A 13677-nucleotide genomic window follows, 5' to 3' on the forward strand; every position below is an offset into this window, starting at 1 on the left:
GGGGGGGGGGGGGGAGGGCCCGGGCCCCAAAGTAACTTCTCTTCGGAAAATATGCAGGGCTGGCCCCCAGCCCGGGCCTGAGTCACCGGGCTTCGCTGCGCTGACTTACGGACCCTCCCGACCCCGCGAGCTACGAGGGCCTCCCCACCCCGAGTCCACCCAGGGTGCCGCTGCCCTGGAGGGGGGCGGGCCACCCCGCCCCGAGACAGCGCGACTCCGGCAGGGGAAGAAGCCTTGCCTTTATTCGCTCTACGGGGGACACTGTCTGGCTCTCGGCCCTCCCAGCGCGGGTGGGGCCGCGATGCGCGCATCGTGGCCAGCCACCTGGAGGAGCGCCCTCTCCAGCTGTTTGGTTCTCCCGCTTCCTTTCCGCGGGGCTTCCCACCAGGGCCGAGCCCTGATGCGGGGGAGGCACGAGAGGGCGTGGGGGGCCCCTTGGGGAGGGAGAGGAGGACGGCTGTAGCACCAAGAAATCGCTCCCCACGATCCCTGAAAAGGGGCTGCAGGAAAGCCCCCAGGCCTTTGCATCGTGGGGGCTACATTGAAGTATGGACTGAGCCCGGTGCGGGGCAGAGACTGGAATGCTGCAGTCCTCAACCCCAGGAGCCTGCGGGGGCCAGGGCCGGGCTGGGCCTTTCAATCCAGGGCAGGTGGACAGAGTACCTCCAGGGCGTACAGTCTGGGGGGAGCCGGACAGACCGACTGAAAGGGCTTTTCCACGTGCTGCAGGATCCTTATTAAAGAAATTTGGGGAATCAGAATTTCCGGGCTTTCCTGGGTACGGGAAGGGGCTGAAGAGGGGTCCACCTGAGGAAGCAGGGGTCGTGTCTCCTCTCTGAGCCCCCAGTGGTCCCAACATCTGAGGACACGATGTGGGGGAGGGTTCTTGCCTGGCTGGGCAGGAGGAATAGGGGCAGAAGGGAAAGTTTATCTGTCACTTCAACCAAGTGGTCTCTCACCAATGGAGAGGGACAAGGGGTCCTACCTGGAATCAATTATGTGTTTGTGTGGCTATGTATCTGCCCTCTCCTGAGGCTGTCAGCTCCATGAGGGCTGGGCAAGTAGTAGGTGCTCAATAAATATCTGAATGAACGTTGGGTAGATGGGTGCCTGCGTGCTTTCGTGTGAGGTGCCCAGGTGCATGTGAGGGTCGAGGTGGGAAGGGTGCAGAGAAGCCTTACCACTCCCTTTGGACCCCACTAAATGCTTAGAGTGTCTGGCGGTGGGCGGAGGAAGCCCCCACTCCAGTCCTTGCAGCTGCGTAGGGTGGGCAGGTAGGATGCGTGCGGACAGGGCGGGGCCAGAGGGTTATGTGCGCGCAGCCGACTGGAGCTGGGGAGCCACAGCAGGGCAAGTGGGAGGGAGGGCCTGCGGGTGGTGGCGGGCTCACTCTGCCGAGCCCTTATGGCGCCGCTTGGAGGGTGGCACTAGACGACGAGGCAGGTTGGTGGGCAGCCCGTGGCCCTCGAGCTTGGCCTCGATGAGGTGGCTGGCCAGGGCGAACTCCTCGTCATCAAGCATGCCGTCGCGGTCAACGTCGCTCAGCTTCCAGATGCGCCCCAGCACCGAGTTGGGCAGCTTGGTGCCCACCATCCAGGTCTTGGCCTTGGAGCCGCTCAGCTTGCCGTCGGCGGGTGCCAAGTTGTAGAAGATCTCGTCGTATTTGGACTTGTCCTTGGTCACCACCCATTCGGCCTCGTCGTCCGAGCCTTCCTCGCCGTCCTCCAGCGCCTCATCAGGCCCCCGCTCTACGAATGGGCCCATGTGGGTGCCCTCGAAGGCGCCGCCCTGCACCCCGGCCTCCGTGCTCTCCAGCTCCTCCTGCCGCAGCAGCGGCATGAGCTTGGCGATGTCCTGCGTCAGCATTTCGTCCAGCGCCTCCAGCAGCTTCGGCTTGAGCGAGTGGAACTTGGTGAAGTCATGTGCCATCAGCAGCTCCTGTAGTGGAGAGCGGGAACACTGAGAGGTCGGGGAGCCCTCTCTAGGCCCTTGGGGTGCAGCCTGAGGACGCTTGGGAGCACTGAATACCAGCTCTTCACCAATAGCTGCAGAAGCTTTTGAATATCCAAACAGCGCTTTCTGCTTGGGCACTCCCACCCCCTCTTCCCTTCCCAAGTCTAGCGGGCTGAAATGCAGACAAGGGCTGGAGGTTCTGCAGCTATTTCATATCATGAGGTTTCTTGGACCTGGCAGCCAAGCATGGAAGAAAAGACAGAAAGGGACAAGGTTCTCAGCTCTAAGAAGCACCAAACCAGCCCCGAACCAGAAGACACTTGAGCAAGAGAGTCCCCAGGGCCCTCTGATGAGTCAGAGCAGTGGCCCTTCACCAGATGGTGGAGGAGGAGTTCAATATTTTAGCGCACCTGCCAGCCCTGCCCACCCTCCACTCCACCCCGAGGAGTCTGGCCAGCACCCCACCATTTTGCAAGTTAAGAAAACTCAATTCCATCAGTCCTGTGCAACACAGCAAGACCTCCATCTCAGAGAGAGAGAGAGAGAGAGAGAGAGAGAAGGAAAAAGAAAACTCAGCGGGATAGTGGAGCAGCGGTCATCCCAGTGACTCAGGAGGCTGAGGCAGGAGGATCCCAAGTTCAGGATCAGGCTGGGCAACTTAGCCAGACCCTGATTCATAATAAAAAATAAAAGGGGGCTGGGGTTTGTGGCTCAGTGGTAGAGCACTTGCCTGGCATGTGTGAGGCACTGGGTTCGATTCTCAGCTTTGCATATAAATAAATGAATAAAATAAAGGTCCATCAACATCTTTAAAAAACACTTAAAAAGTAAATAAATAAATAGAAAGGGCTGGGGGTACAGTTCAGTTGCAGAGCCCTTGCCTAGCCAACATGAGGCCCTGGGTTTGATCCCTAGCACTGAAAAAAAAATCTTAAGACTGAATCATGGATTTTATTTAATTTTAACTGGTTTAAATACCCACACNGGATCTCAGTGCTAGATCCCCCCCCCCACCCCCGGCTTTACCCAGTACCAGAAAAAAGCATTTTCTTTTCCAATTCTTGCCACCATGTCACTGTACCACAGGGGCGCAGCTGAGTAACTGGTGCCCAACCTGGGAGGTAGGGTTAGGATCCTGGGACACCCGCGCTCTGCCCAGGCCATTCTGCTCTGGAGCAGCTGTGGGGTGGGTTTGTGGTCACTGGATTGCACACTGGAACCCTAAGTCACTGTGCCAGGAGAGTCTCGGCCAAGGTCAACTCACTGCATGCACCATGCTGGTTTCCAGAGCCCAGGACAGTGGCTCCGGTGTGACTGCAAAGGGGGAGGGCTGTGACGGGGTGGGGGGAGTGCCGTCTGAGGACACCCAGCTCGACCTCCTAGAAGCCGGGTGGCCTCGGGTAGTGGCTTCACCTTGGTTTCCATGGTTTTGTTTTGTTCACTTTGATACCCAGGATTGGACCCAGGGGCTCTTTTCCACAAAGCCACATCCCAGCCCTTTTAATGTTTTATTTTGAGACAGGGTCTCACTAAGTTGCTGAGGGTCTCCCTCAATGCCAGGGCTGGCCTCGAACTTCTGATCCTCCTGCCTCAGCCTCCCAAGTTGCAGCCACCATGCCCTGCTTGGTTTCCATGTTTGTAAAACAGGGGTGATGACATGAGCATGGTGGTATAGTTGGGCTCTTGAATGTCCCCAAAGGATCATGTGTTGAAGCTTGGTCCCCAGGTTAGCAGAGTCCAGAGGCGGACCTTTGGGAATGATGGATCCCCAGGGCTTTGACCTCATGGATGGATGAGTCCGTTGGCGGTTGGTGGCCGGGGCTGGGCGGGGTTGGGGGGATGGGAATATTGGGAGGCCTAGTTGAAGGGAGTGGCCCCTGGGGACTATATCTCATACTTCCCACTCCCGGTCTGTCTCTCACTGCTCCCTGGCCACTCGCCCCTCCGCCGTGCTCTGCCTCACCACGGGCCTACAAGCAACGGAGCCAGCTGCCCGTGGATGGAGACCTCGGAAACCCTGAGCCAAAGTAAATCTTTCCTCCTCTAGGTTGTTTGTCTCAGGTATTTTGGTCACAGTGAGGAAAACCTGACTAACACACGCAGGGAAGGCCAAACAAATTCCTCTGGATGAACTGCTCAGGAAACAAATTCCTCTGGATGAAGTGCTCGGCAGCCACTGTGCCTCTAGCCCAGTGGCTCTCAAGCAGGGGTGATGTTGTCCCCCCAGGGGACAGGTGGCAACATCTGGGACATATCTCTCTTTCCTTTTAAATATTTATTATTTTTTGGTTCTGGGGATTGAACCCAGGGATGCGCTACCACTGAGACACATCCTCAGCCCTTTTTGCTTTGAGACAGGGTCGCACTAAGTTGCTGAGGCTGGCCTCAAACTTGCCTTGGCCTCCTGAGTGACTGGGATAATAGACACGTGCCACCTCACCTGGCATCTGGAGGCATTTCTGAGGGACAGAGCTGAGGAGGCGGTACTGGGCAGAGGCTGCTCCACTTCCTGCAGTGCACGCCCCCCTCCTCCAAGAATCATCCACCCCAATGTCTGTCGCAGGCATTGAGAAGCCCAGATGTAGCCCCAGCTTTGGGCCAGGGCGGGCAGACAGTTCAGCGTGACCAGGTTGATGTGGGCATGTGCCCATCGCCCAGGGGAAGAAATTCAGGCTCCCATGGGGCTCCACCTGGCCAGGGTCACTGAGCTGCTGGTGGCCAACGGGGACTCTGCCCAATCCTTTGGGGTCTAGGCTGCAACTGTCTCTCCCTCAGAAGTCACAGGCTTTCGACATCAGCCAAAGTCAGCCTCAGAACCGAGGCTGGGCAGAGGCTAGCCCCCAGCCTCCCTGGGCACAGCCTGTCTCCACATCCCGGGCTCCTGCCTGCCCACCCACCTCCCAGACTGCACCACATCCCTGCCAGCACTCCCCCAATGCTTGAGGAGCCCCCACGGGTCCCCAACGTCCATTCTGCCCTTCTTTCTCGGTGCTGGGTCCCTTGACTGTACCTGATATCAGCCAAGAGGAAGAACCATGCTCTCAGCAGCCCCCAGCCATGTGACTGAGTCCAGCTAAGGGGATGTGAGCAAGGAGTTGCTCATGCAATTTCTAGGATTACCTTGTTCAATATGGTAGCCCATGACCCCGTGTGGGTATTTAAACCAGTTAAAATTAAATAAAATCCATGATTCAGTCTTAAGATTTTTTTTTCAGTGCTAGGGATCAAACCCAGGGCCTCATGTTGGCTAGGCAAGGGCTCTGCAACTGAACTGTACCCCCAGCCCAGGAAGTGTCCTTAAAGAGAGTGATTGTACCCTTCTCTTCCTTTCCCTCCCTTCTTGCTGGATGGAATGCAGATACAATGTCTAGACTTTCTGCAGTTGTTTTGTACCATGAGGTTTCTCAGGACATAGAGGCCAGGCATGGAAGAGAAATAAGACAGAAGGGGGCTTTACACTGCACCAAAGCAGCCCTAGACCCTATTCTTGTGGGTTTTCTCCTGATCCATCAGACTAACTCACAAGCCATGCTCCCATGGACCCACGTGCAGGGGACTTTCCCACATCTGCCACTGTCCCTCCAGCTTTCCAGGCCCCTCTCTAGAGCTCACCCCCCACCACCCACCCCCTGGGCAGCCTCCCACCTGCATCTTCTGGCAGTCGGGAAAGTCCCCGGGGGAGATGTGGTGCTCCAGCTGAATCTTGGCAAAGATGACGGGCAGCTTGAGGATCAGCTGCTTCTTCTTGTTCTCCTTCCCAAACACAGAGGGCATCTCCTTCTTCAGGTAGCTGATGATGTACGCGTGAACCTGCGGAGCAGCATCCTCACCTGAGCCCAGGCAGCCACAGGGAGGTGACCAGCAGGGCGCGGCCTGGGGGTCTGCATTCATAACCCATGGGGGGGGTTGCGGCTGCTGCAGGCCAGGCAGCCTCTCTGAACCCTGCTGCCTTATCAGCCGGGGCTCCCCTGGACTCCCCTCTCTTGTAAGCGATCCCCACCCCTCCCAGGCTCCAGCTCCCCTCCAGCCGTCCACTCCCACATGCCAGCCTGGACCTCTCCCTGAGCTCGAGCCTCAGCTAATGGCCTCCTTGACATTCCTCACCGGCTCCGCACCCTGACACCCCATGTGGAATCCAGGCCCAGCCCCAGACTGTCACTCTAAGCGGTTCCCCTGTTAGAGAAGAGGAGCCCTCGTGACCTGCCTGGTCTCCTGCCCCTGGGGCCTCTGCCCACCAGGCAGCACCAGGCCTGATCTGCTTCTCATCCACGTTCAGAATTCCTGCCCTAACTGACGAGGCCCTATGGGGCAATTTTCCAAGTGTCTCCAGGGAACTCTAGGGGCCCCAAGACCCTTTCAGAGGTTCCCATGGCCCAAACTATTTTAATGATAATACTAAATCGCCAGGTGCAATGGTGCAGAGGGATCGCAACTTCAAGCCCAGCCTCAGCAATTTAGAAAGGCCTCAGTAACTAGGAGAGAGCCTGTCTCAAAAAGTCAAGAAAGACCTGGGGCTGGTGTGGTGGTGCACACCTGTAATCCCAGCGGCTCAGAAGGCTGAGGTAGGAGGATCAGGAGTTCAAAGTCCAGCCTCAGCAACTTAGGGAGGCCCTAAGTAACTCAGCAAGACCCTGTCTCTAAGTAAAATACAAAAAGGGTCTGGGGATGTGACTCAGTGGTAAAGCACCCCTGGGTTCAAATAAATAGATAAATAGCCATTTGTTCCTGAGACTTTTTGGTTTTTGCTCTAGTTTCTGTACCACGGATTGAACCCAGGGGTGCTCTACCACTGAGCTCCATCCCCTGCCCTTTTTACTTTTTGAGATAGGGTCTTGCTAAGTTGCTGTGGCCTCAACCTTTCCACCCTCCTGCCTCGGCCTCCTGAGTCACTGGGACTATAGATGTACAGCACCCTGCCCAGCGACAGTGAAGTTTCTAAAAAATTACAAGATGTCTAACATTGAGACTGATGGAATGTTCGAACAGAGCAGAATCAGGCTGTTTCCTTTGAAGCCAGATGTTAAAGTGATTTGCAAAAAATGAAAAACAAATATATAGCCTGGTATGGTGGCCACCCTGTAATCCCAGTGACTTGGGAGACTGAGGCAGGAGGATCGCAAGTTCAAAGCCAGCCTCAGCAACTTAGTGAGACTGTCTCAATAAAAAGGGCTGGGGGTATAGGTCAGTACATAAGTGCCCCTGGGTTTAATCCCTAGTTCCACAAAACAGAAACAATTAAAAAGTTTTTAAGAACGTTATTAAAAATGTTTTTAAAAAATCATAGGTTTCAACTATTAAAACTTTCAGTGATGGCCTTCACCAGCTGGTTGAGTGATTTCTTCCCACCCTCCACCACCCAGTCTCCTCCAGCCACCTGGGATTTGCTACCTCAGGGCCTTTGTACTTGCTGTACTCTGGGCCTGGAATGCTCTCTCTGCAGATCGCCACTCAGCTCACCACATCCCCTCCTTCAGACCCCCCTACTACAGTCCCTCACCAGCCTCTCTCTCCTGGGTGTCACTTGTTCAGTGTCTGCTTCCCCACTAAGCTGTCATTCTTCCAGAAAAGGAATGTCGTTTGTTCTCTGCTGTATTCCAGGGCCTAGAAGAGTGTCCGAGCACAGTGTGGACGCTCAGCTTTGTCTAAGGTTTCCCTCCCGGCATCTCACCCTCTTCAGAATCTGGCCTCCTGAGATCCTGGCTTCAGGAATCACAGCACCTGGAATTCCCCCTCTAGCAGCTACCAGTTCAACCTAAGGGCGGGCCGGAGGACTCCCCCGGCTACCTGGCAAGGATGGGGAGCCCGAGCAAGTGGCTGGGTGGGGGACGGTTACCAAGAGCCCCTAAGGGACAGGGAGAGCTCCTGAAGGGAGGGAGACAGTGTGAGCTGTCGGTGGCCAGATATGGCAAAATCATTCTTGAGGAGGGGGTGTGGAGGGGGCGTGACACGGCTTGGGGTCATGGCACAGTGATGCCCAGTCACACTGGACCCTGAATTCCATGCCCCAAGGTGCTGAGCGCACCAGGGAGCCATGGATGAACCTGCTGAGAGGGGTGGGTGTGGCCTATGGACCAGAGAGACCAATCAGTGCAAGGGTGTGGCCAGACGTGTGGGTGGAGCCTACGAGAGCGGGCCAATGGGGAGAGGGGGCGGGGCCTGCAGCGGTTCCACTGGGATCCAGAGGGAGGCCGCTGGCGGGAGGTCGCTGATGGCTTTTCCAGAGAGGAAGCGGGGGAAGGTGCCAGGAAGAGATAAGGTGCAGGGCGGGCTGGGCCGGGGCGCGGGTCGAACTCCGGGGTTTGTCCGCCTTTCCGGAGCCGCCTCCTGCCTGACGGGGGCACCAGGTGTCCGGCCCCGCCCCGCCCCTCGGTCCCCGCGCCTGGGTTCCAGCTCCCGCCTCTGCTTCCCCCAGGGACCTGAGGGAACGAGGACGAACCGGAGGCTGAGAAGGACGGGGGAGGCCGAAAAAGGGGGAGGATGCAGAGAGCAAAGGAGTCAGGGGGAGGAAGAAAGGATGAAAGAGAGAGAGAAAGAATTGGAGAGACAGACAGACTGACAGCCACCGAGAGCTGGTGGGAGAAGAGAGGGCTCCGCAGGCTCCGGGCTGCCTCGCCAGGCAGGATTCCTGGGGGGAGGGTCTGACTCGCCCCGCCCTGCTCCTCAAACCAACACCTCAGCTCCCCAGCACCTCAACCTTCCCCGCTGCCCTGCTGCCAGCTTCCTGCCCCGCCTCCACCCTGGCAGCCTCGCCTATGAGTGTTCCATTTGGCCTCCAAAATCACTCTTCCACCAGTTTCTGTGCTCTCCTCTCCCTCCCCAAGGCCTGACCAGGCTGGCTCCTCCAGCCTCCTCCCTGGTCTGCAGGCCCCAAGTCACACCCACCTTCAACCACCCTCCAGAAGGCAGCCTGAGTGGAACCCTGCCTCTCCCCAACTCTCACCTTCCATGGCTCCCCATGTCCTTGGGACCAAGCACAGACTCCTCAGCACAGCCCACCAGTTCCCAGGTGTTCTGGCTCCCAGCCACCTCCCCAAGCTCAAACCGAGTTACTCACACTGTCTACACTGGGTTCAACACAGACATTTTTCCTCAAATGCCCTCTCCTCCACGAAGCCCTCCTTGTCTGGCCCCACCCCTGATTATGCTGGCCTGTCATTGTCTGGGGATGGGTCTGTCTCTTCCCCAGAATCCCCGCAGGTCCTGGGACTGCCTTGGGGTTTGGGGGGAACCAGCAGGGCAGGGCTGGAACTGCCTTGGTCATTACTGTGTCCCCAGGACTGCCCAGCAGAGGGCCAGGCACAGAGGACACCTTGTTCAATTTGTGGGTCTGTCTAGTGTCCTCATTCGACAAATATTTCCTGAGCAATTCTGTTTTAGCACTGCGGCTACATGAGTGGAGGAAGTCAAAGATCCCTGATTCCCTGGAACTTAAACAGGAGGCAGGAGGCAGACAGTGAACACAGACTCCCCAGTGAGGCTGACCCGAGGAAGGCCGTAATGGTGGGAAGGCTAAAGCAGAACCTGCAGGGCCAGAGCTGTGTTCCTGAAAGGGAGGCGGCAGGGCCCTCCTGAGAAGGTGAAGTTTGAACAGAGACTTGAAAGGCAACCAGTGAGGACAGCCCAGTGGGAGGGAGGCAGGGAGGCCAGAGGTGAGGCTTCTAGGAGGACTTCACCCCAAGTACAAAGACCCTGAGGGAGGGTAGAGGCAGCCAGGAAGGGAACAAGGTGAGGACAGAGGGGAAGGGCGGGAGGAGATGACCTGTGGGCCACCTGAGGAGTCGGCTTTTGTTCCGAGACAGGGGACAGGAATTGAAAACAAGCAAGGCCAGCCACCAGACCACCGCATTGGCGGTGGGAGATGGAAGAAGGCACATTACGGAGGAGACCAGCCAGGAGCTGCAAAGTACAAACTCAAGGTAGAGAAGTGACCCTCTGCCCCTTTCCAGAATGATCCACCTCACTGCCCTGGTGCTAAGTCGGTGCCAAGCAGCCCGGGAAGGAGAGAAGGAGGGAGGGAGGCCAGGCCGTTGGCCTGCCACTGCTCACCCGCACCAGCCGGGCCCTCTTCACCAGGTCGTTGAGCTTGCGCAGGGCGGCGTGGCGGGGCAGCCCCTGGATGTCGCGGAAGAGGTCCTGCTCCTCCAGCTCAAACAGGCGCCGGTTGTCGGGCACCAGGAGCGGCTGGGACCAGAAGGAGCCGATGTAGACGCGCAGGACCTCGGGCGTGCCCACCACCTTGCCCAGCGCCCACATGAGCGCGCCGTAGACGCGCATCAGCTGCTGCGTCTCCACCATGTCGGCCTTGTTGAGAACCACGCGGATCTTGTCCTCGTGGCCCCGCAGGGCCCCGATGGCCTCGGAGAACTCGTCCGAGATCTCCAGCTTGTGTGCGTCGAAAAGCAGGATGATGAGGTCCACGCGCTCAGCGAACCAGCGCAGCACAGCTGGGAAGTCGTAGCCTGGGGAGTGGGGGGCGCCAGCGGAAGTCAGACCCCACCCTCGAGCCAGAATGTAGCACCCATTCTTTTGGACAGGATAGTGGACTGCACAGATGTCCAGCTGTTAGCTCTCCAAATCCTGGTCTATAGGAAATGGCCAACAGCACCAGGCGCGTGGCTCCACTCTGGCTCCCCCCAGAATCACCCTCCACCCAGCCATCGCTGTGGCTCCAGCCCCTCAAGATACCTGGTTGCTGGAGACGGCAGCCCTGCTTGCTTTTCATTCTTCATTCATTCATTAGGCTGTGGGGGGCCTTGGAATGGCTGCATTGCTCATTAAAATAAGAGACCCCTGTACTGTGGACACGCCCAGTCTCCCAAGCCTCCTAGCTTCCTGGTCCCTCCCCAGGGCCTGCCAGATCTCCCACAGTCCTCTGACTATGGTTCTGCTGGTTGGTTCTTGCCGTGGCAAACATTACCTACTTCTGTTTTGTTGAGCTGTATTTACTGGGAGTCCTATCTGAGCCAAGCGGGTCTTGGCCACTGGGATGCCGCAGACAAGCTTCCCGCCCTGGGAGCGCACCCATCCCCACAGGCCCCTGTGTTCCTCCCACCACTCCATTCACTTCTTTATCCACCTCTTCTTACCATCGCTGTTGACTCTTTGTTCCCCATAAAGCAAAGCTTGGAGAGCAGAAAGAAATGGTTGAGACCCCCTGACCTGGCAGAAAGACTGCCCCATCAGCTATGTGACCTTAGGCAAGTAACTTAACCTCTCTGGACTTGTGTTTCCTCTTCTATAAAATGGAAATCACAATAGAACCTACGTTATAGATCTATTGTGAAGATTAAAAGGATATGTATGAGCTAACATGGGGAAGATAGTGCCTGGCATCAGACTGTACACATAAAAATGGGTGAGCTTGGGGGCTGGGGCTGGGGCTCAGTGGTGGAGCGCTTGCCGAGCCTGGTGAGGCACTGGTTCGATTCTCAGCACCACATATAAATGAATTAGATAAAGGTCCATTGACAACTAAAAAAAAAAAATTTAAATGGGTTAGCCTGCTGAGTGCACTCAGGAGACTGAGGCAGGAGGATCTCAAGTTCAAGGCCAGCCCGAGCAACTTAGGGAGACCCTGTCTAAAAAGTTTTTTAAAGGGCTGGGGTGGCTCAATGGCAGAGCACTTGCCTAGCATTTGTGAAGGCCCCAGCATCACACACACACACACAAAGTGTATGAACTTCTGGCTTCTGGCATGTAATTATACTTCAATAAAACTATTAACAACAAAGCAGCTCTGGGAGCAGAGGAAGTGCTCAGCCAGCTTTAGTCATGGGGCTCGTCAGACACTTGTGGGGGTCATTCTGGAACCATCCTCTGAGCTGCTGCTCTGTGGGGGAGGTGGAGGCAGCCCAGAACTGCCCTCACAGGCCCGCCATCCACTGAGGACGTGGACCTCCTCAAATGGTGAGGCTGGAACTGGGGGAATCCAGGGATCCCTGCAGCCTGGAGTGCGCCTGGCCTGGTCAGGGCAGTCAGGGAAGGCTTCCTGGAGGAGGGGACCTGCAGGGAGTGGCACTGGCTTTCCTGGCTTGAGCCTGCTCTCCCAGACAGAAGGAGCTCAGCGGTCCACAGCACGCAGGAGGCTAGCTCTCCTATGACCCCACGTTCCAGATGAGAAAACGGAGGCATGAGATGCTCTGGGACTTCACTGAGACACCCAGGCAGGAGGTCACAAAGATGCTGTGGGGACCCACCATATGACAGCAGACCCAGACATCAGTGTATGTGCACACACACCAGCACACCCAATGAATGCCCTCAGTGACAACAAGCCAGAGCCCCATGGGCCTCCATGCTCCACTGGGGAGCTGGTACTGGGGCCAGTCGTGCCCAGGAGGAGGCAGGCTGCTCACTGGACAGCTCGGGTGGGGTGGAGCCATGTTTTGAGGGAGGAAGGGCCGGCTGGAGGGACCGCAGCTGGGCCTCTCCCCTCCAACATCCACACACACTGGCCCGGATTTGGAAAGTGTGTCTCATGGGGCAGGCCGGGCGGGGTGTGGGGGCCGGGAGTGTGGGAATGAGACGTGGCAGAGAGGAACAGTCCTTCTTCTCCACTACAGGCTCCTACTGTGCGCCACACATTGAGTGCTTTGCCTGCGTGACCTGTTCAACCTTCTGACAACCTAGGAAGGGACATCATCGTGCCCTCACAGAGGAGAAACCGAGGCAAGAGATAAGGGGTGTCCTCAAGCTTCCGGGGTTTAAAGGCAGCAGAGCCCAGATCTGAGGCCCAAGGCCCCACTCAGCTAGCATTACACACCCGTGTGTTCACAGACATTACCCTCAGAGGTAGCCACACCCGCACCAATGCACACACATGAACACACACACCAGCACACACAGCCCCACACAATCAGAGCCACAAACTGCAAGTCATGCCCTCGCTCATGATCCGGAAACCGCACAGTTACTTATGTTCCCACAATCACAAAGACACTGTGGAACCCACATACAACAGCAGACCCAGATAACAGCATGTGTGCACACACACCAGCACACCCATTGCCCTCAGTGACAACAGATTCACACAACCCCACAGCCTCCCAGATGTAAAGACATCCACATGGCCACAACCACACTGTTGCACAAGACACTCCTGCACACACACTCACATACCACACTTACACAACTGGATAGCAGACAGAAGGCACTCACTGCATCTACAGCGCATCAGGGGGCTAGCACCCTGTGACCCCACATCACAAATGAGGAAATGCAAGAGCAATCCCTCTGCCCTACCAGGGTCCTACAGCCACAGTCACATGTAGTGCAGACACAGGGTGCCGGGGCCTCTCACACAGACAGGCACACACAGCCGACTCGGACCCACGATCTCACGCCTTCCAGATGCAGGCTGAAGGATCTACATGGGCCAGACGCCTTCTCAGACACACACCGGGACACGCGCATTCTCCAAGACAAGTGCCTGGAGGGAGGTACAAGGATCCGGGATCCCACGATTCTCCAGTCCTGCAGGATCCCTCAAAGTCACATCCAATCACACCTGCAGGCACACACGGATTCCCCGACACACACGCGCACATACACCAAACCACTCAAGTTCAGAGTCATGACCTGGGTTGTAACACGTTGTCCCCACACTCAGTCATGGGCAGCCACCCACGCCCAGCCACCCTGTCCCAGGACGCACACAGTTACACCCGGGTCCGGCACGCAGCCTCCCGTTCCTTCGCCCCACGGCCTCTGCGCGGAGACCCGCTC

At 57.1% G+C, this 13677-nt stretch overlaps 1 protein-coding gene and 1 long non-coding RNA gene across 2 annotated transcripts in view; one reads left to right on the plus strand and one right to left on the minus strand.

Moving 5' to 3' along the window:
- Positions 1-222: 222 nt before the first annotated feature.
- The window catches only part of Ehd2 (EH domain containing 2), a 15861-nt gene continuing 2406 nt past the window's right edge, over positions 223-13677 (minus strand). Inside the window, exons 3-5 of the mRNA XM_015496630.2 lie at positions 10000-10412; positions 5599-5763; positions 223-1938 (exon numbers count right to left, since the gene is read on the minus strand). Coding sequence (XP_015352116.1) covers positions 1387-1938; positions 5599-5763; positions 10000-10412 — 1130 coding nt within the window. The 3' untranslated portion in view covers positions 223-1386. The remainder of the gene's footprint in view (positions 1939-5598; positions 5764-9999; positions 10413-13677) is intronic.
- On the plus strand, positions 8126-10192 carry LOC125612574. The gene is made up of 2 exons (XR_007343007.1): positions 8126-8209; positions 9749-10192. It is a non-coding gene; the product is annotated as an uncharacterized LOC125612574 (long non-coding RNA).

Source organism: Marmota marmota, unplaced genomic scaffold, assembly GCF_001458135.2.
Source record: "Marmota marmota marmota unplaced genomic scaffold, marMar, whole genome shotgun sequence".
In the NCBI taxonomy this organism is placed as follows: domain Eukaryota; kingdom Metazoa; phylum Chordata; class Mammalia; order Rodentia; family Sciuridae; genus Marmota; species Marmota marmota.